General features: G+C 41.2%; 4 protein-coding genes and 1 long non-coding RNA gene across 9 annotated transcripts; 3 read left to right on the top strand and 2 right to left on the bottom strand.

The window, feature by feature from the left end:
- The first annotated feature begins 1,861 nt into the window (after window positions 1–1,861).
- On the top strand, window positions 1,862–3,385 carry c9h12orf65 (chromosome 9 C12orf65 homolog). Its single transcript, XM_034596930.1, has 2 exons — window positions 1,862–2,304; window positions 2,966–3,385. Exons 1-2 carry the CDS (start codon window positions 2,035–2,037, stop codon window positions 3,182–3,184), a joined length of 489 nt encoding a protein of 162 aa, XP_034452821.1. The 5' UTR covers window positions 1,862–2,034; the 3' UTR covers window positions 3,185–3,385.
- Window positions 3,386–4,759: 1,374 nt separating this feature from the next.
- Window positions 4,760–9,171, top strand: kmt5ab (lysine methyltransferase 5Ab). Its single transcript, XM_034595167.1, has 8 exons — window positions 4,760–4,924; window positions 5,153–5,259; window positions 6,314–6,461; window positions 6,744–6,957; window positions 7,067–7,154; window positions 7,333–7,392; window positions 7,589–7,779; window positions 8,591–9,171. Exons 1-8 carry the CDS (start codon window positions 4,915–4,917, stop codon window positions 8,799–8,801), a joined length of 1,029 nt encoding a protein of 342 aa, XP_034451058.1. The 5' UTR covers window positions 4,760–4,914; the 3' UTR covers window positions 8,802–9,171.
- A 1,233-nt stretch (window positions 9,172–10,404) lies between these two features.
- On the bottom strand, window positions 10,405–13,408 carry rilpl2 (Rab interacting lysosomal protein-like 2). The gene is made up of 4 exons (XM_034595168.1): window positions 12,764–13,408; window positions 12,529–12,680; window positions 11,309–11,431; window positions 10,405–10,843 (listed from the first exon to the last, which is right to left on the bottom strand). The coding sequence occupies exons 1-4, from the start codon at window positions 13,055–13,057 to the stop codon at window positions 10,822–10,824; spliced, it is 591 nt and encodes a 196-aa protein (XP_034451059.1). The 5' UTR covers window positions 13,058–13,408; the 3' UTR covers window positions 10,405–10,821.
- Window positions 13,409–14,270: 862 nt separating this feature from the next.
- LOC117767483 (RILP-like protein 1) lies at window positions 14,271–20,519 on the bottom strand. 5 transcript variants are annotated; one of them, XM_034595165.1, is made up of 8 exons: window positions 20,149–20,519; window positions 18,649–18,799; window positions 16,987–17,105; window positions 16,612–16,887; window positions 16,267–16,488; window positions 15,605–15,770; window positions 15,425–15,523; window positions 14,271–15,164 (listed from the first exon to the last, which is right to left on the bottom strand). In XM_034595165.1, coding segments are annotated over exons 1-8 (1,329 nt in total). In that variant the 5' UTR covers window positions 20,443–20,519; the 3' UTR covers window positions 14,271–15,162. The 5 variants fall into 5 exon arrangements, with proteins under 5 accessions (XP_034451056.1, XP_034451052.1, XP_034451053.1 ...); XM_034595161.1 differs by having other exon boundaries at window positions 15,605–15,771; window positions 16,300–16,488; XM_034595162.1 differs by having other exon boundaries at window positions 15,605–15,768; window positions 16,300–16,488.
- Window positions 20,355–21,497, top strand: LOC117767487. The gene is made up of 3 exons (XR_004614893.1): window positions 20,355–20,479; window positions 20,526–21,163; window positions 21,247–21,497. It is a non-coding gene; the product is annotated as an uncharacterized LOC117767487 (long non-coding RNA).
- Window positions 21,498–21,514: the final 17 nt, after the last annotated feature.

The raw sequence follows: 21,514 nt of genomic DNA, 5'->3' as shown, positions 1-21,514 counted from the left end.
AATTAGAAATGCACCTCCCCCCTCACCCGCACTATCAGTGAGATGTCATCACAGGTCATCAGAGAGATTGTCTTTTCCCTGTGACCTACATGGTTTCCTGATTTACTAATTATAGTCCATGTCAAGGGAGAGAAGAGGAAGCGTTACATAACACTCCATTAATTATATCCATATGAAAAAATGTGTGAAACTAGTTTGCAATAAATGTATTTATAGCTTTAAATGGACATCAGTATCCTGCAGAACCTACAGCACAAACATGACAAAAGCTATTAAATTCAATAGTAATGTCTTTTGAAGTGTTAATGGAGAGTGTTGTACAATGTGAATGACACATAAATAATTTTTAAAAAGCAAGCAAACCTGCTGCACTGTCGAGTGAAGAGGTGATTATAAATCCAGTATTCCTGTTGGTAATCTGGTTGGTGTGAGAAAAGGACGGTTCCATGCTCTGCTGTACAGTTCATTTCATGGACCCTGGAGGCTGTGGTCATCTGGAGTTTACAGGAATCATAACTGATTTTAACCATAAACTTTAACATGGCACGACAAAGTACAAACATGTCCCAAGACACTCTCTGCATGTGATCAGATAGTCAAAACAGTATCAAAAGCAGATTTAATCGTTGGTTGGTAAATAATAATGAAAATAATAATATAGCATTGATATAGCTCTTTTCTTAATGTTACAAAGTGCAAAAACAAAAATGAATAAAAGTAAATAAGATGAATTCAAATTCATCTATAGAGATGACAGGGTTCAGCGATCAGATTGTGGCAACTACCCGAAGACCACTGAGTTGATCTAAGGTGACATGCAGGCTCATAAGAAGTACATAAATCCTTAATAGGATTTATGCCTTTTTACAGAAGAATTATGGACACGTCATCGCAGGAAACAAACTGTTGTAAAAAACAACAACAATCAGCGTCATACATGAATACAGTTAGAGTGAAGTACAGTATATCCAGAGACTATATGAATAGGGATCTTTATATATGCACATCACAGTCTAGCAATATACAGAGCCACAGTGTAAAACCTGTTGAGATTGGAACATCATATAATTCTACAAGGTTGTTGATACTATCATCAAGTATCTGCTCTTACAAGTGAACAAACAACACGATGAATGTAAAATATACAGAAGGCAACAGAAAGGGCGACTGCAGCAGGTTTCCTTCACACCTGATGATAGTTTGAAACCATCACAGAACTTCCACAAAGTTGACTATGAGGACCGTGCCACAGAAAACTTAAGAACGCTTCTACCCTTTGGACATTTTAGAAATCTGATCTTAAAACTTCCAACTTCCATTTGTAATTGTTTTATATAACATATATTTTTTGGGCCTAGTTATTTTAACTGTCATGTCTAACATAACTGTATTTCATTTGGCAATTTATTCATCCTTTTTACTTTAGATTGAAAAAAATCTGTATTTTTGGTAAATTGTTGAATTGTTAAATTAGTTTGCCCCTTTGTTGTTGTTGTTGCCCCCCCCTTTTTTTTCTGTCTATGTAATTTAACCCGATATCATTGTCAATAAGGATCACCCACTAAAATATTTCTTGAGTATAAATAAAGGTTGTACAGCACTTGTACATGTCCCTGCAATAAAAGATTTCTATTTTCATTGGTTTCATGTCCCTGCAATAAAATATTTCAATTTTACAACTTTCACAGACAATTACGTAGTGTGTTAGCCAGAAGAAGCCTTTAAAGAAAGTTAAACTTCACAAGTGGATCTTCAAAAACCTGCCAGTTTTGTTCTGACACACGGTGGCGGCAGAGAGTAAACCACATTACTGCTCTTTCGGTCACGAAGAAAACAGGCGGTGACTGATTGGTTGACACGATAGGGGCGTAGAAGAAGACGTGACCGGAAAAACAAGAGCACGAGAAACAGACTGAAAATATAAATACAGTAAATTTTGCGTGGACAGACTTCACCGGTGAGGGAGTTCATATTTCTGTTAGGTGACGTACAGCCTGATGTCATGACGTCGATCACTCGCTCCGCTTGAAGGAAATGTCTCGACTTGTCCCGCTCATCACCTCAGTGTCCAGACGGGTCTTATGGAGGAGGGGGTGTCCTGGTGTCTCCCCTCCTCTGAACCCGCTCCCTGGACTCACATGGGTGTCTGCGGCCGGTAAGAAGGACCTGGTGGACCTGCCTGTCCTGGATGAAGACGACCTGGAGGAGCAGTTTGTGAGAGGATCCGGACCCGGAGGACAGGCCACCAACAAGACCAGCAACTGTGTGGTGCTCAAACACGTCCCCACCGGGATCGTAGTGAAGGTACGTCCAGTGCCCTCCTCAAACACTGTCAGACTACATACTGAGGTCCAGCAGATTACTCCAGAAACTGAAAAGAATATGGCTCCTTTAAAGGTTCAGTGTGTAAGATTTAGGCGATAGGGCTCTATTGGCAGACATTCGAAATAAAATAATCCTAGTGATGCTTTCACTAGTGTTTCATCTAAAGTGTACCAATTGATGTTTTCTTTACCCTAGAATGGGCCCCTTATATTTAAATACTTTATATCTACATCTGGAGCTGGTCCTCTCTATAGAGGCTGCCATGTTGTTTACAGTAGCCCAGACTGGACAAACTAAACACCTTTTGAGTTTGTATGACAACTGAAGGCTACCACAGGTTCTCTTTCATGTTTAGAAGGGGAGGGTGAGGAGGTGAGGGGTGTTCAGCTGCAACATGCAGCTTCATCACTAAATTCTACTCACTGAACCTTTTAAAGGGGAAATGTTATGCTTTTTCCGCATTTCCCTTTCCTCTAGTGTGCTATATATTTTTGTGTCTATTTTCTCTGTGCCGTTATGTCACACATGTGCCCAGCGGCTAGTCGAGAAACATAGTATGGCACAAGTGGGAGTTTTGCGAAAATAAAAGATATGAGTTATACTATGTTCATATTTTGTTTTTGTACCATTCCCCCCTCAGTGCCATCAAACCAGATCTGTGGAAATAAATCGAAAGCGTGCCCGTGGAATCATGAGAGAGAGACTTGATGTTGCATATAAAGGAGAACTTAGTGAAGTGCTTGTAAAGAAGAAGGAGTTGGTGTTTAAGAAACAAGAGAAGAAGAAGAAAGCACATGAGAATCTGGAGAGGAAAAGACTGTTTAAAGAAGCGCTGGTTACAGAATCCACACATGAATGAAATAATTATTTGTAGAATATAAGAAGACATGAGTCCGTGAATGTATCAATATATTTTGTGTCTGTAAAGACTGATTAACAAAACCCGGACAGGTAATGTCAAGGGTATCCAATCAAATAAGCCTTTTATTTCTAGCATATTTCATACAAAGCCAAGGATGGAGAATTTAAAAAAAGAAATAAAGTTGTTTAAAATAAAAAAGTTGGTGATGTGTAGTGCATCTTTTGATATTTAAAGGATGTTTCCCAAATGAATATTTAGGGTATGTGCTTTAGGTACAGAACACAACGTTCACCTGTGGGTGTGGTTTGATTCAGATTCACACACATTTTTTCATGACATAATTTCCCCCTCATCTATTTCTAGTAAATTCAATGCGTTTCAAGAGTCAACTCTGACACACTACACATTGTTATATGACACCGTTGGCTCATTTCGTTTGGTGGAATTTGCTGTACAACATTTTACCCAGTTCACCACAAGATGTCTGCAAAACTTGATTGGCTAAATACAGAGAAGACTTGAGGTGAAGCCATGCTGCTGTCAGTGGTTCCTCATTGATGCCTACACCCAGAATCTCACTGAATGGAAGCTGCTGTTTTCACTTGAAATCAAGAGGTGGACCAAACCCTTGTATCGGCTACTTGAATGAGACCTTGTTTGGCATGGGGGGGGGGGGGGGGTAATCCACAGGCTCCTCTCTACATGATTTAGCTTTAGATTCATTCATGTTTTAAAACAGTTGTAAAGCAAGATATATTGCTGAAAGTGGTTTTAAATTGCATTGAGTCGTCTGTGCTGAGGCAACATTATAGCACATTTTTTTTGTTCTATTCAATCAAGTCCCCTTCCACTGAAAAATATGTGCTGGGGTTTGACACTGGTAGGTTTTCAAATGAATCTGGTGAAAATTAAAAAAGTTTCTCTCTCTTCATGTATCACTGACTCCAGAGCTGCAGGATTCAAACAAGTATTATTATTATTATTATTATTATTAGTAGTAGTAGTACTTTATGAACTGTTGCTGCTATCATAAATAACATCATTACATCCATAAGTATCCCTCTTATTGTTGTCATTATAACAACTTGTCTGTCAGAGCTGCAACCTGATGGAAAACCACTGTTCCTGGTCTCTCTCTCCTCTCTCTCCCCATTATTGAAATGGGACATGGAAACTTGAAGCCTGTATTGCAAATATACTGATCATATACATTCAGTGATGTAGGAGACTTCTTTTATCCAGTTAAATTTGAAATCAACAAATATCAGCCTATTTATAGCTTCTGTTCGTGATATGAGAAGCAGCTTTTAAAATCTAGGTGTACCTAATAAACTGCCAATTGAGCCTATACCAAAAAATATATATCTTCCTAATATTCTAATGTTGTTGAATATCATAATATTGAAGATCATTAGATCTGTTCTGCAGCACAGAGCAGAACAGCAGAGTTTTTAAATGGGACACGTTTCAGAATGGGAGCTTCCTTTTTTAAAAATGTTTGTATGCTGAGCTGCAGCCAATGAGAGCGCCGCTGTCATGCTCGAACTCCTCCCGTCGCGGCCAAACAGCCAATCAGAGCAGCCGTAGGGTTTTTAAATCCTCCACGCTCTCACCGAACCTCTCCACGGTGGCTCGCCGGTGCCAGTCGATTCAGAGACGGGGGATTTAAAACTGAGGCCGCGCTGAACCCACTCCTCGTCCTGTTGGGTTTTATTCTGCCGACGGACATGGCAAAAGGTGAACTTTGACAATGCTCTGTCGTTTCTGTGTCAGCTTGTGTTAAACATACAGCTGGAGTTGATGGGTAGCTAACAGCTAACGCTAGCTAGCCCAACTGGAGGGTCAACTTTGTTCAAATAAAACGCAGCTGGTGGTTAAAAATAAAACCCTGCGTGTGTGCGGACTTGTGTGACTCGGAGAGGCAGATTATCTTGACGTGTTTCCGTGTTTTTTTTTTTTTTAAAGGTAAGAAACACTTGCAGAGAACCGACGTAAAGCCCGAGGACAGCGTCGAATACCAAGTCGCTTCAGGGGAGGGGACAAAAGAAAACAAACCAGCTGCGAACAACAAGGTGAGTTTTTACTCTTTGGTTTAGCACCGACGCGTCTTCTGCGTTAACGAGATAAAACTGTAAAATCCAAGCTGCTTTTCACACATTGTGGTAAAGTTGCAGTGCCAGCGCTCCCGGCTCAGTTTAGCAACGAATATAGCATCCATTCACAAACTCCACTGACTACAGGAAGCGTCTTATCGTTACCCAGACACGAGCCTGTCAGGGAAACCCTCCATCAGCTTCTCTAGGACTTTTTATTAAAGGCTAAATGTTTTGGTGCAGACAGTAAGTTTACCCATATCAACAGTGCTGCAGCTCTGAGATGTAAACACTGTGAGTCACTGTCACTGGATAAAGTGGTGAGGCTACACAATGGAGCTGGGAAATAAGATGGTATCAATATTTAGAGCAATATAACACAAGACCGATGTGTTTCTATAATACAAGTGATCTATATCAGATTTGTAAGATGTTTTGTTGTTTATCAAGTGTTGGTTATTTGCTTTCCATAAATAGTGTTTTAAAAACCACAACTTTCACTCAGGAGCTAAAATCAGCCTTTTAAACGTTGGACATTTATATCTGTCTAGGATTTTTGGCTTTATCACCCAGAACTATACCTGTAGACGTTGTACTTACGGTTGGCTATAAGGGTTTGAAATTATGATCTATGCGGCCACAGAAAACCCAAAGTTTCCAAATTTCTGTGCAAGCAACAATGGTTGATCAGTGTTTTTATGAATATATTCAGAAACTCTAATACATCTGCCTATCAGAGATGGTGCTGTTACCATGGAGAGGAGCCACTCACAGCTGGAGATGACAGGCAGTACGATAAAGCCTTGATCAGCTATTCAGTGTTTTCAGTTGGCTCCGATCTGCTGTTTGACACTTTGGATTCTGAGGCTATATCATTTTTGAATGCTTTGGATTTTGCCAGCTTATGCAACTTTAAAAATGTTTACTATGCAAATGTTTGGCATCTTTGTTTGCAGCACAACATTGCCTATATAACCAGACAATTCATCTATATATATCTTTTCATCGAGGTAAATAATAATTCTTTTTGTAGGATTCCGTAGGTAGAGTTCCGTCAATTTTCCTGAGTCGACGGAGTCCTAGCAAACCTAGATCCCCCCTGAGCGACAGTTCAAGCATGCTGATCCAGGAGGGAAATGAATCTGATGCAGCTACTCCTGACGTGTCAAAGCTGAAAAAAGGTGAATACCTAATTAACCTTTTTAAAGAATTTGAATCAACTTATTTTGAAAAGCTGTTTTTAGATCATTTCTAATGCATGTAATCTCTCAGCCATTTTTTTCCTTTCCAACCCTGTTTGGTCAGCAGATCCTTGTGTGACACAGAACATTGTCCCACGCATGTGAATGGTAGCAGTGTTTGCTGACGTATCTTCTGACACAACTTGACTGTTTAGGAAGCGAGTGTCACTCTCTAAATGGTTAGGGCAGCTGTCAATTTCATTTTGTTTCTTTTTGTTTTAGACGTACCTAAAGAAACGAAATGTGAGAGTTTTGAGTCCAAAGAGCAGAAGCCAGAAATTCCTTCTCACAGTCATGGGATCAGAGAGCAGCTCGCGGACCAACCTGATCAGAAAGAGCCCACCACGCACACAAATCAGGTCCGGTCTGCAGCAGATGGCAAAAGTCCATCACCCAAACCTCGGAGTAAAGCCGGTCACAAACTCGGAGCAAAGAAGTGAGAGCACAAAGCCAACATCAGTGTCGTGGGGGGGTGGGTGGGCAGCAGACACGAGACATGGTCTAGTTACTCAATCATATTCTTGGATCATATGTGTGTTTTTCAGAACGGAAAACAAAGCTCCTCAAAACAGAAAGGTCACCGACTATTTCCCCATCAGACGAAGTAACAGAAAAACTAAAGCAGAGTTAAAGGTTTGTATGAAAGATGTTGTAATGAAGAGGGTTGAACATTTGTGTTAACAGTTAATAAAATACAATGTGAATTTCTTTTTGCTTTTTTTATTCTTAGTTTTTGCCTTGTGTGTCTATAAAGATTTTGCAACTCTACCATAACGTTTAACTTTGACCCAATTATTCTAACTGTCAACAGAGTGAAGAGCACAGATACATTGATGACCTGATAAAGAACGGCACTGAGGAAGGAATGCAGGTGACATTTAATGATTCTTCTAATGTCACTTTAGTTCGAGAACGTACTGTGTGCCGAGCACTGTGTGAATTTATATCTGCTGTAAATTCTGAATATTTCTTTTGTGACAAATGGATTTATACAGTGATTAAACAATTCCTGCATCTTTACTACACCATATAAGCTTCACACTTAATTTGCTTTTGAATGTTTACAGATCAAACACATAGAAGGAAAAGGAAGAGGAGTATTTGCTGTCAGGAGCTTCAAAAAAGCAGAGTTTGTTGTGGAGTACCATGGAGACCTCCTGGAACTGGCTGAGGCTAAACTAAGAGAGGCCCAGTATGCTCTGGATCCCCAAACTGGCTGTTACATGTACTACTTCCAGTACCAATGCAAAACTTACTGGTAAGTTTAAATGTCACCACTTCTTAATTCAGATTCTTTGTACAATTATCAGCTTTCTGGGATTGATTAATTTGCAAGGTCTCACTTTTCCATGGAACATTTTTCATATTTCACATCATCTTCTCTTGGTCTTAGACTTGATGTTTCTTAGACCCTGTTCAGATCTGGTATTAACATCCCTCTTGAGGGATCTAATCACAAGTGCTCAGCAGCAAATTCAGCCCTTGACGAAGCGAAATGTGTCCTGAGATCTGATCATTCAGACCACATTGGGAGGTGCTGAGGGACAAATGTGGCGACATTCTTTTCACTGTGTAAACGCTAATGCGTCCTGGGCCACATATGAAGGACCGCCAACTCGGCTGACCTGCTACAGTTGATAAACACTCACCACATAATGATTGATAGCAGAGCTGCGTATTCATTCAGCCCCTCCTGACTCCACTCAATCTTTCTCTTGACACACAAACATTGTCATAGGACACATCTGTAAACTCAGACTGGCTAAAAACAATTTGGTCCTTGTGAGCGCAAATTATGTTCATGATTATTTGCATATAGTGCGAAAGTGAGATCTGATCACAAGTGGACACAAGAGTTCAGGACGCATTTTAACGCCAGGTGTTATCAGACGGATTTAGAGCGGTCCACACTGATCAAATCTCTCAGGACGGATATATTGATACCATAATTCTCTCTTCTAATTAAAGTCTCAGTTAAAAAAAAGTTATTATTCCTTCTTTTCTGCCTGACTTGTAGTGTGGATATCTTGTTACATTAACAGCTCCATATTTGTGTTGATCTATTACAGTGTAGACGCTACAAAGGAAACAAGTCGTCTTGGAAGACTAATTAACCACAGTAAAGCCGGAAACTGCCAGACTAAGCTTCACGACATCGATGGATCGCCCCATCTGATCCTGGTGACTTCTCGAGACATCGAGGCAGAGGAGGAGCTGCTGTACGACTACGGTGATCGGAGTAAATCCTCCATCTCGGCTCACCCGTGGCTCAAAAACTGAAAGTTTGACCACAAGATTTTGTATTTGAGATGAATTGGTGCTCCCTGCTGTCCTGTTGGGTCTTTTTGTAAAATATGCTATAGACGAGCGGCCCTCACATGCTTTTTTATTAAGTATAAAAAAAATGATTTTGTTTTAATTGGAGGCTGAAGCTTCAACGTATGAAACATGTATTTTTGCAACAACCGTTTTTAATCATTGTTTTATATTTTTCTTATCCAACTGTAGCAGAGAGGTTTAAGCTTCAAGAGTATTTCTCCTGGATAAGTAGCAGATCCTTTTGTAATGAATATAATTCTGACTATCCAATTCTGCGATTGTAAATTATTACCTGTGCTGTAAATTGAGAAATAAACAGTTGAAATCTCAGGCCAGCTGTGAAATAGTTAATGGTTGAGATCTGGAAAACTATAAGATGCTCCGATACCATTTCCCCTTCCTGATACCAATATCTGGACTTTACTTATGGGCAGAGAATGACTGTTACTAATTTTATTATCCTGTTTGACAGGAAAACGCAACGCAACACTCTGCGAAACTTGGCACTGACATACCTTTCATGTCACCATTGTCCTTGTGAGACTTTCCAGTATGAAGTATTGCCAGATTGCTGATGTTAGCTCTGCCTAACGCTACACAATCAAATGATTTATTTGCTGCTCTAAAAACAGTAATAGAAAATGATTTAAAGAGGTGGTATCAGGCATCGGAACATCTCTTTTAAAAATAAATGAATAAAAAATTGCGCTAAAGTGAGAGCATTCCTCATTTATGGCCTAACAGCCCCTTATAAAACCACATTTCTACTAGAGCTTTATTTGGATCTGCACCAAATTATACACACATAAATATCAGTCCCCTAAACATGCCATTTTCCCCCACTAAGATCCATAAATTACTACCTGGGAAATCTGTGAAAACTAAATAACACAATATCTCGCAGTGTTAAAGAACATGAGAAGAAATAAATGGGATCATTCTTTGCTCATGTCACATCCTTCCCAGTTTTGTGGAAATCTGCCCTGTTTGTGTATATCCTGCTGTCAAACGAGCAAACTGAAAGAAGGGTGAAGACATGACCTCCTTGGTGACGGTAACTATGGCGCTCTAAGATGACACCCTCCTCCATTGTTTGAAATGCACATCGTGTTGCAGAAGAACAGAAACGTTGACATAACAGATATGTGCCACAAAACTTAGTTTGGTTCCGTTTTGCAACAAGTTATCTGCAGCGTCAAAGCAGAACAATGAGGAGGATTCAGATATAGTTAGTATTGAGGCACGTTAAGAATAAATTGAATCAGAATAAATCTGGCTCCTCTTTGCTCAATTCTTCCAATCAAAACAAATCTACACAGAGAAGTCATACATTAGAATTCTGGCTTCGGACTTGAATAACAGTCAATTATCAGTTGCCGTTAAACCTTGAACTCTTTACCGTGGCACTAATTTTTAACAGTGTATGCCTTCACGTGATGCTGTAGTTGTGTCCCCTGGGGTTTGTCCTAAATTAACATGGAATCAGATGAGAAGTACAACCTGTAACACCATGGAAAGTTATTAAATATTTAACCTGTGTGAAAAAAACACATACTCTTCAAAATGTATTAAAATTATTATTTTTAATGTTTTGGGGGTTGGGGTCCTCCTTCCTGTGTTTGACAGCTGAGTTCATGGAGTGTGTTTTAGATTACACATTCATTTCAAGCCTACAGAAAACTTAATTTTTAAGTTAATTCATTCAACATCAAAAATGATCTCCAACAGCACCCAGATAATACTTTTCCAGTTTCATTTCCTTCATCAAACGTTTCACGTAATATATATATTTCTACTACGTCAACTCTAATTGCATAAATCATCTCAGGTTAAAATTACCAGTATAAAACACAGTGCTTGTTAGATGGACAAATACACATTGTAAAAAAATCTTCAATATAAAAGTGGTTAACTGATGAGAAAAACTGTTCCGACAAATCCCGTTTGTCTTCTACGTGGTCCGCTCGTGTGAGCCTCTCTCTTATTTCCGCCTGAATGAAAACCTAGAAAAAGAAAAAGCCTGGTTAGTTTAAGCGGCTCGTACGTGGGACCTACTGCTGCTGGTGGGTGTACGTGGAACATTGAGGTGAAACTGGCCGGGGGTGAGAAACCCAAAATAATAACATTGAGTCACGGCAGATTGTAATTACTGACAGCAGTTTGGCAAACACACAGCCAGTTTCCAGCTTCTCTCTCTCTCTCCCACAAACATCCTCAGCATCAGCATGAATTCATTTGGTCACAAGTAAATCATTAGGAGCCAGGAGACGGGCCGTGAGAACAATCTTCCTCTTAGCTCACTTCAGCATCATGTGGTTGCTGCAGCAGATATTCTTGAAACCTTGCCATCAGAGGTGTACAGCTAAAGATAATGTTTTACTAGAGACAAATCTCATAATTGCGTTACGGTGCCTCTTTGTGATTTCTTCTGATTACTTATCACTGAAGGACTCCAGCCTGATACTCACAGTTTGCTTATGGTCGTCTTCTCCTCTTTTGCATCCTTTATCGTGGGTGGACGACGCTCTGTGGTTGCCGGTGTCTCCAGATCCACTTCCACCATGGCTGGTTCAGCCTGTGGAAGGATCCCACTGCGGAAGCAAGGAGTGATGGGCCTTTTTAAATCAGTCAGCTGATTCTTCGGGCTAATACTTGGCATTTTCACATCTATGGCCTATGTCTGCACTTACAAGGCTGATTGACACACACGCACGCACGCACGCACGCACACAAAAAAAACAACAACAATAGCAGCACAACAAAACACCAGCATAATATATCTGCCATCGATCGTGGTCAAACCATATCTGTTGACCTCTAGAGGAAAGTACAGATTTATGGTTACTGAGAATATTTTTGAGTTGACGGAATCAGCCCCATCAAGTTGAAGCTATTTGGGAAGTTGAACTGTGGCTGATATTTTTTATGTTTATCTGTAGTAGTAGTGTTGTAGTACTTACTACAAGTTAGTTATGCCTGTACTACCCAAAGATACAGTATAATTTTCTAACAGGGTCGGATTATACTGGATATTAGTGTCCAATTAACAAAATATCAGAAAACAACTCTGTTATTTATTAGCGTTAGACGTGTACTGATAATCACCTCCACCAATGAGGTTATGTTTTCGTCTGTTTGGTTTTCTGTTAGTTTACCGATTTTCGTGGAATCTTGTGGAGGGGAGGGTCACGACCGAAGGAAGAATACATTTTGGTGCAGATCTGGATCAGAATTTTCACTTTCTCCAACATTGAGAGATGATCATGAGGTTATTTATAAACATTTTCATTGATTTCTCAGCGAGTAGCTCATTGATCTAGATGAAAACAAACAGGACTTTTATTTATGAGTGTGTGAAACTTGCTGCAGATCCAAATAATAATCCAGATTTAGTGAGTTTACATGTGGTTTCATGAGGGTGCTGTTGGGCCTTGGCGGAGGTATAAACAAGTCAAACAAAGATGCACAATCCAGATGAACATTTTCACAGGCTCACAATCACAATCTCTTGCAGCACAACACAACACTACAGGCCTGCATCACATCCTGATATATGATCCTCACTGAGGCTGCAGTGATTTATTAGATTAAACTATAGAACGATGCTCTGATCTCATGTTTGTGGACAGAAAAGGACAGAAAAGAGCCTGGATGACATGTTTGGATGGATGCAGGCTCGGCTGCTCACCTCTTGTAGAGCTGCAGCTCCTCCTGAGCCACCATGAGCTGAGCCTTCAGCTGGTTCCTCTCCTGCAGAACCTCCTTCAGCTCCTGCATGGTGAACCGCGGCCTGTTGGGGTCCGTCAGGTCCACCACCAGCTGGTTGGGCCCCGCGGTTTGCTTTAAAACACAGGGGACAGGAATCATACACGGTGTTAGACCTGTGCGAGCTGATGTCCGGCTGACACTCGGCGGACCCTCACCGTGCCCTGGCCGGAGGATCTCTCCAGGACGAGCCGGTCCAGCTCCGTCTTCAGGTTGTCCCGCTCCATTCGCAGCTCCTCCACGGACAGATTGTACTTATTCACCAGGGTCTCGAACATCTCCAGCACGCGGACTATGCGGAACTGCAGGTCCGACACCTCGTCTCCCGTGCGGCTGACTTTTAACAGATCCCGGCCGATCACGTAAGAAATGTCGTAAACATCCTCAACCGTGAGCTCGAACGCGTCTTTCTCGAAAGCCAGAGCGGGAGACGACTCTTCGCCGAACTCCATGACGGAAGCGACGAGTTAACTCGGGGAAAGTTAACTTCTCTCCACCAGCGACTCCTCACGGGCTGAGTCTGCCTGCCTGAACCGGAGATGAGGACTTTTTCACAGGCAGAAGAAGGTGATCCACTTCCAGAGGAGCCGCACTTCCCCCATCACTCGTCCGCCGATGGCGTCACTCAGAGGAGGGCAAAGTATCCTAGCGACAGGTGAGCACAAAGATCGTCTGCGGGTCAAGAGGACTCCCTCCAACGCTCCTCCGCAGGCGCCCGGGGCCTCCTGTTTTTCTCGGTGCAGAGAGCCAGAGAGTCGAGTGTGTGGGTGACAGCTCTCAGTTTGTTCACCTCTCTGCACCAGGAAGTGTTCCTCCATCAGGTGAGCGAGCACGTGGTTTGTCCCCAGTTTTATTTCTCTCAGGTTACAGTTCATATTTTCAGAGTGACATGATCCAGGAGATATTCTGATACAAAAGATATAAAATTAAATACGGCACTGGTCGTGTCACTCTACTTATACGGTTTGCACTATTTATAACAGAAAATTACTTTTGCAAATTTGTGTTCATAGTACAAAGTGTTCATTTTTCCCCTACTTGCTTGTGTAATCACCCTGTGCCACCACACTTAACTTTATAACATTTCTATACAAACCACTGCAGTGAAAGGTGTATATAATGTACATACTCTTTTTTATATCTTTTATTATCTTGTCTACTTCATTCCAACTTGCCTGCTGCTGTAACAACTGAGTTTCCCCTGTGCGTGGATCAATAAAGTTTTATCTTATCTTATCTTGCTAACACAAAGTTAATAATGCATAGGCAGATCTAGGATTTTTCTAAATAAGGGGTCATAAATTGGCCACAAATTACACAGAGGGGCCAATACAGGTCCATGCACAATTCCTGAAACAGTAAGGTACATGTTTGTGTAATACCTTGTTTGCTGTTAGCTCTGTTGCTTTGAGCAAATCATTGAATGTATTTTGAAAATGGTTCCTTGTTCAAGCACAGTGTGCACTTAAAAAAAAGCATAAAAAACTACTGACAGGACAGGGGTGCTTTAGGGGACAATCAGATTCTGTCTGGGGCCAGTGTCCCCCTGGTGCCACCCCTAGATCTGCCCCTTTCATAATGGGATCATAAACATAAACACTATATCTCGCACAATTGTCTTGGGAACATGCATTTGATACACAGTCTGATACACAATAACAAATACAAAAGTTAAATAAAACTTTATTTCAGAACAAACATTCTTTTGCAGATGCACATACTGATAGTTGGGACATATTCTATGGTGGAACATATTTCCTCTGGGGCCTCGCCCCCTCAGCTCCATCCTCCAATCACTACTGCAAAGACTCTGGCTCCAAATGGTGGCATTCTTGTCCCACATATTTTAGCCTCTTTTCTGGATAGTAGGGGGGAGACATGTCGCTCATCTTTATATACAGTCTATGGTGTGGTGCAGGGCTGTAATACTGTACAGTTAATCACATACAGTGTTTTTAGAGGAAAACAGAGGAACATGGTCTTAAAGCTCAATTTCACTGAATGTTGAAACCAGACTCAAACAACTTGATAATACTTTGGCATCACAACATGTCCCATCACCAGGTCTCATGGCAGCTGGACCCATTTCTGACACTTGATGTTATTATGAGTCTGTGAATATTCAGTTTATACATTATTATGTAGCACAACGATTTCTGTGCCGGGAGAAAGTGAGAACATTGAATTCATTGTTATAAATAAAGTGATCCATTGACAGGTGGTGACTTTTTTTATGAAGTTACTAAACCCTTAGAGGTCACGAATACAAACAAGAGTTTCCAGGTTGAGCCCATTATCTAGTTTTTTAGTACTTAGGTTTACCAAGTTAGCGACAATGTTACCAAAATGTAACAGTAAAAATTCCAGAGATTTGGTTTAAAATCAGCAAGTAAAGCAGCAACTAAGCCAATTCTTATTAATGTCTGCTGGCAAACAGAGAGATGTATGAGGATTCTTTAAATTTACAGTCATACAAAGGAAAGTCTTCTGATTGGCAACAATGTGGGATCGTCTGTGATCAAACCAGCTGCCACCATTGGCATTATGGCGGTGAAGATCCTGTCCAGAGAGGAACATGGGAAAGAGGTTGAGGTGACACAGCAAGACAAAAAGCATCAGAAACATTGTTGTGATCAGTGTAATGCTTTTCAACCACAGCGACGCTCACTATTAACACATCACACAATATCAAAATAAGTGATATCTGATTTACTTATTGGAAAATTATATAAATGGTGTCACATAAGAAACTAAAACGGGGCAGAGAGGTGAACCTTTGTAAATAAAGAAATGTGTGTCATGTCAAACTCATTACTCACAAGCGCCGGATTCCTGATTCAGGCTGGTCAGTGGAAGTGGAGCGTGGTGGAGGAGGTGAAGCACAAACAAAGGGGCTGGTGTCATCCTCAGACTCGTCACTGAGGGGGATATGGAAGGGGTGAGCGTTAACTCTTGCCATCAGTGTTATGTAAAATTTGATCAACTTAACAAAAATAGACCTTTTGTAATACGCCAGGTCTTCCTGCAGCACGAACACTTGGGCCTTGAGTTCATTCCTCTCCTGCAGGACGTCCCGTAGCTCCTGCAGAGTAAAGCGAGGTTTGTCTGACTCCTGCTCCGGGCTGTCGCTCCGCTCCTCCAGCTCTGTGTCAGCTGGCACCTTCTGCAGACAGATCACATTTTGACCATTTCTCTCAGCGCAGTATGGACACAAGGACACTAACAAAGACGTGAGTAGCTGAGGAGTTCTGCAACAGGCAAACAATTAGAAGCACAATCCCAATGTTTGTTTCTGTAAATTGATTTTTCAACTGCCTAAAATAACTAAAGCAGAGAGCGCATACCTTCACCAAGGCAAAAAAAATTATATCTCATAATGTTAAACAAAGTAAAAAGAAAAAGCCCATTCATCCATATCCTCTCTAAAATGTAATGGGTTCTTTCCTGGGTCATGACCCACGCCACATCCATGAATTATTCTCGGAAAAATCAACCAAAATGTCAAATCAGATTCATGGCTATTTGATTAAAAAAACATTACCCTCTGTGAAAACTGAAAACATGTTGTGACAGGCCAGGACACACCTGCAGAGGTATAATGTTGTGTGTTGTGTTTAACAGTCATTTCGTGGACATCTGCTATAAGCACAGTAAGACTGTATATGTGGGAGACCTGAGGCAGATAACCAATTACCAATAAAAAAGCTGTCGCCTCCTCATCTTCGTCACCCTCTTCCTCGTGGTTTTCTCTGATAGATGACCTCTGGAGGATGGAGGGACGCTTGTCGCGCTCAAAGCAGTTTGCCATGAAGCCAGGGTCCCCTCCACACTCCACCCACACTGACTTTGGTTTGATGGTGGTGGGTGGCGCTGCCTCTGAGGGCTGGAGTTCGCACAAGACAGCCACTTACACACTACAGAAACAGCCAGATCGAATGAACTACAGCCAAAAGTAATTCCAACCTAATTATATTAATGTTGAAAATAAGCTTTTTCTTTTATGTACCGTCATCTGTGGTGACGCAGGTGACGACATTCCAGATTTTGTAAGAGAGGACCCTTCGACCTCAGAGATCTCTCTCTCCAGTTCCCAGTCTCGGAGCTCCTTACTCAGCCTGGTGACCTCCAGCTGCAGAGCCCCGACCTCCTGCTGCCGTGCCTGGGCCGCAGCCTGCAGCTCAGCCCTCTGCTGGATTAGTGCCTTGCCCTGCGCTTCCATCACTCCTATCCTGTGACGGAGGTCCTGGTTGATCCTTATCACCCGATGCTGCTGCATCTGGAGCTGTAGTCGAGGGAATTTCCGTTCAAGGATAAATCATCATAAACTTAATTTCCTATCAGGAGCCATTATTTGTGATGCATGTGGTGGAGAATTCCTCACCGCGTCAACATCCTCATTTCTCAGTGTGAGCTCATGGTCCTTCGCTCGGATGTCATCCCTCTGCTTCTCCACTAAGTCTTCCAGCCTCTTCCTCACACGTCTTTCTTTTTCTGACATTCCTGCAGGTATAATAGAATAAGCACTGACAAAATACTTACACAAGAAACAACAGGGCAAAAAGTTGTGGTTTGAATCTGTTTTGTCACCTTATTAAACCTATTTTTATACAATGCCATTCATGTAACCCCAATTCTATTTGATTATTTTTAATCATTTTATACTGTTATTCATTCTTTCTTTCTTTCTTTCTTTCTTTCATTTAACATCTTTTGGTTAATGATAGCATGACATTTCAACAGTTTTTAACAACCCTATTGTTTAAAAATGTGCTATATAAATATAGTTTGTAATTATATTGTGATGAGTATGTTTACAGTTATGAGTGTTTATTATTCAAATCACAAAATATTTTAAAAATCTATTCTGTTTGAGACTTGCAGGGAGTGTTTTTTAAAAGCTAAGCTATATGTCTGCGATTTGACCGTGGCCCTGAGAGGAAGTGTAGCTGCAGCCACCGTGCAGGTCAAAAACAAGAGCTATATTTTTGTCCGCTTCAAAAATAGTCTCCTTTACAATCTCCTGACTGCCTCTCTTCACAGCCTCCTCTTTCATGTCAACACACAAGCATTCTGCATGTCCACTGTATGTTGTACAACTCAGTGTGACTGCCCAGGGTAAATATGTGGAACATTCATTCACACATGTGGAACATATCAGATCTCAGCCGGGACCAAACGTATTTAGTCATCACAAGATACAGTGCAACACAACTTACAGGGCAAGACTTCCAAAAGCAACCAGACTACATGATGTGTTATGTTGTGTTGGTATTATAATTATCACACTCATTTCTATCTTATAAAGTTAGTAAACTTAAAAATGTTATGTTGCGTTTATATTTTTCACATTAGATTTTTTGTTGATTGACATTAGTGCATTTAATGCCTGGCTGAAAACCAGAAACACTGTCTCACTGTGGATTGGTCACATCATGGACAATGCTCAGTTTGCCTAATAAGGCTTTTCTGAAATTGTCTGTAAAAATGTAACTATGAGCTTGTGTGCACGTTTATGATGTTTCTACCACACAATGGACCTAAAACTGGAGGAATACAAATGTCTCATGATGAAAAAGAGGTGCCATGCACGTAGAAGATGCCAACAAAGATGTCAACGAACAATGACAACGAGATTCCAGAGCTTTTTATTGGCCGATGTGCTGTAAACAAAAAAACACTGCTTTTCACAGCCGCATTAAATGTCATGTCCTGCCTCCTGAATGCTCAACTCAGGTACCACACCTCGCTTGAATGTTCCAGAAACGAGTCTGACTCGGACTCTCTCCTGCTGTGTTTTTCATATGTGAAAGAAAAACTCCAGACCCAGCTTTTTCAGTTCATGTCTGAAAACAGCATCTAGCTTCCTCTGTCATATCAGATCAGTGCATCCCTATCGATGTATAATGTGAAAATTATAAATTAAAAGGAAAACATTTTGTTAGATTATTCTACTTGAAGTTTTTGAAAGAAACCTCAGGAAAAAAACAATGTTATAATAAATTTGTCAAACCCTGGTTGAGAAACATCGCTGCAGACGACCTACCCTCCTGTTTGTGCAGGTCTTCCTCTGGGACGGGCGACTCTTTGAGAGAGAGACTCACCAACAGCCTCTGGTTCTCCGCCTGAAGCCGAGTGATCTGAGGGAGCAGGTCCTGGACTTCACCTCTCCACACGTCCTCCACCAGCTCCAGCTCCTGAACACATACAGAAGATATTTAATCAAATTTAAAAACAACAACAACAACCTCAAAGTCATGGGCCTGCACACAGTGCTTGTGATCGATACGGATATATTGGCTGATTTATATTTTTATAAAATGAAAAATATTTGTGATATATAAATATATATATAATTGAGGCTTGATATTTAAATGTATTACCTAGCCCCTTACCCTAACCTTAACCATCACAACTAAATACCTAATCCTAACCTAAATACACACACACACACATTTGTTACAATGTTGCTATTGGAGACGATTTGATACATTTCAAACATTTTGCGGACTATCATGTTGTCAGGGTATAAAAGCAAGTAACTGGTGACTCCTCCAAATGTAAACAAACAACATAAAAAAACACAACATGCCTCCATACTGCTCCTGTGGTGTCATCCAAATGTCTGTAAGCCCCGATGATCAAATTTCGACTGGAAACAGCGTAATTTTTAGCCTTTTTTAATAGCTTGTTTTGCCTAAAAGTCTGCTAGCAGACGTAGCAATGCTAGCAGAATATGTGAAGCTAGCAGAAGTATCGATACCAAGGACAACATAGTCAGGAACACTTTTGTGTGCAGTTGTGGTTCAGGAGGTAGAGTGGGTCCCCCAGTCATGAGAATGTTAGTGGTTCGATCCTTGGCTATTCCAGTTTGAATGTTGACAGAACCCCAAACTGCCCCACAAATGAGTAGTAGTGAGAAGTGGTGTGTTAATGGGAGAGAGAGAGATACATGTTGTGGTGTTGATGTGGCGATGACAAAACACTAATTCCAGGATGCATTCGGGCACATTCAGATCTGCATCGTAGCATCGACCACTTGTGATTGGATCACGCAGGTTGGATGTTGATACCTGGTCTGAGCAGTGACTGAGTGATGCTCAAACCTTTACCCTTCATTCCACCCACAGCTATTCTCTGGTGTTCTCTCATTCTTAGTCTCCAACAACTTATGGAATCTCAGCAGGTCCTCACCCTGCACCCAGGAGGCCGAGGCCGATCCAAACCGTATTCCCCTGAGGAGGAGGCCTTTCAGCTCCACCAGGCCCTTTAGAATGAAGACACTCATCATTGAAGCTAATGTGACCTGAAGCGGTCAACATGCGTGTCCCCTACACTGGAGAGAGAGAGGTATCGCCTGAAGGTGACAGGTGATCTGTTAATATTTGGAACAGAAAGGTACCGTGGTGCCACAGGTAAACAAGAAAACACACTCATATTAATCAGTTCTTGTGCCACAGATTCAGTGTTTTTGTTAAAGAGGAGCCAGTGTTAATGTACACACACACACACTCTCTCTCTCTCTCTCTCTCTCCCACACACAGACCTTCTGGTGCCTCCTCTCCTGCTCGGACTTGTCGCTCCTCTCCTGCCTCAGTCTCTCCAGCTCCCTCCTCAGCTCCTGGGCCTCCTGTCCGGCGGCTCCCCGGCTCACCAGCGCCTCCAGCTGCTCCAGCACCCGAACCACTTTGGGCACCAGCGCGACCAGAGACTCGCAGCCGAACCTGTCGATGATCCGCTCGAACTCGTGTCCCAGCACCGCCGCTATGTCGTACACGTCCATGACCGTGAGCTCGGCGGCGGGTCTGTCCAGAGCGGACATAATCCCGCAGGTGTCCATGTGTGTCCTCTGCTTTACACCTCCGACATGTCTCCCTGTCCCCGGACAACACCCGTTCACACACGCTACACGAACCCTGTGAGTCCGTGAAGGCAACTTTGTTGACAGATGAAACTTCACCAGCGTCCCCCAGTCTGATGCTGCGTTTACTGTCCCTGCAAAAACTCGTATATGTCACTATCTAACATCAAATATTACCATAGTCTTCATAGGTCACCAATGTGCGGACCGCGGACCGGGTCCGGACCCAGACCTATTATTAGATTTTGACGGACCGTTTCTGCGCAGCTTTTCTGGCATCTACCGTAGTCTTATTTTAACCTGCGCAGCTTTTTTTATCCTGGCAGCAAACGGTAGAGTTTACTTCTCTCACTGAAGAGAAAGTGGGAACAGAGAGAAAAGTTAAAGCTGTTCAGTTGTTAATATTAATGGAGATTGTTTATATATTTAATGTAGTTATATATTAAGAAAAAGGAAGACAATGGGAAACTCAAACTGCATCTTATTTTTTTCTAAAATTAAGCACTTCATTTTAAGATGCCTTTTTCAAAAGCTCTTTATTTTACTTTTGAGTGCAAACCTTATTTTACTTATTTAACAAGAAAAGAAAATATATTTTATTATTATTTTAATGTTAGAGTACCTTCCAGTTCAATGTGAAAATTAATAATGAACATTGTTGAAATACTATTGAATTGTACTGTCTTTATTTTATTTGACAGTCAGTTTTTTACTTCATACAGACGACGATACAACTACTAGGCTATTTAAATATATATGGTACTGAATCATAACGCATGTTAGACACTGATGTTTTCGGACCTTTGCTTGAGGAAATTCTCTCACTGGACCTCTTTGAATAAGAATTTATTACCTCTGTGTTGTTAGTGTGTTTGTGCTACTGAGAGCAATAGGCAGGCAACAACAGGCAAATAAAGTATATGCAATATAATAGTACCCGCGGTAAAGACAGCTTATAATGAAAGTACATTTTCGACAAATTTTAATGGTTGATTTATTAAGTTGATCATTTTTTTCACAGTAATTATACCAGTTGTATTATACCAAATTA

Source organism: Hippoglossus hippoglossus, chromosome 9, assembly GCF_009819705.1.
Source record: "Hippoglossus hippoglossus isolate fHipHip1 chromosome 9, fHipHip1.pri, whole genome shotgun sequence".
Classification (NCBI taxonomy): domain Eukaryota; kingdom Metazoa; phylum Chordata; class Actinopteri; order Pleuronectiformes; family Pleuronectidae; genus Hippoglossus; species Hippoglossus hippoglossus.
Note: the sequence above shows the minus strand (reverse complement) of the source record. Positions and strands in the feature narration are given on the sequence as shown.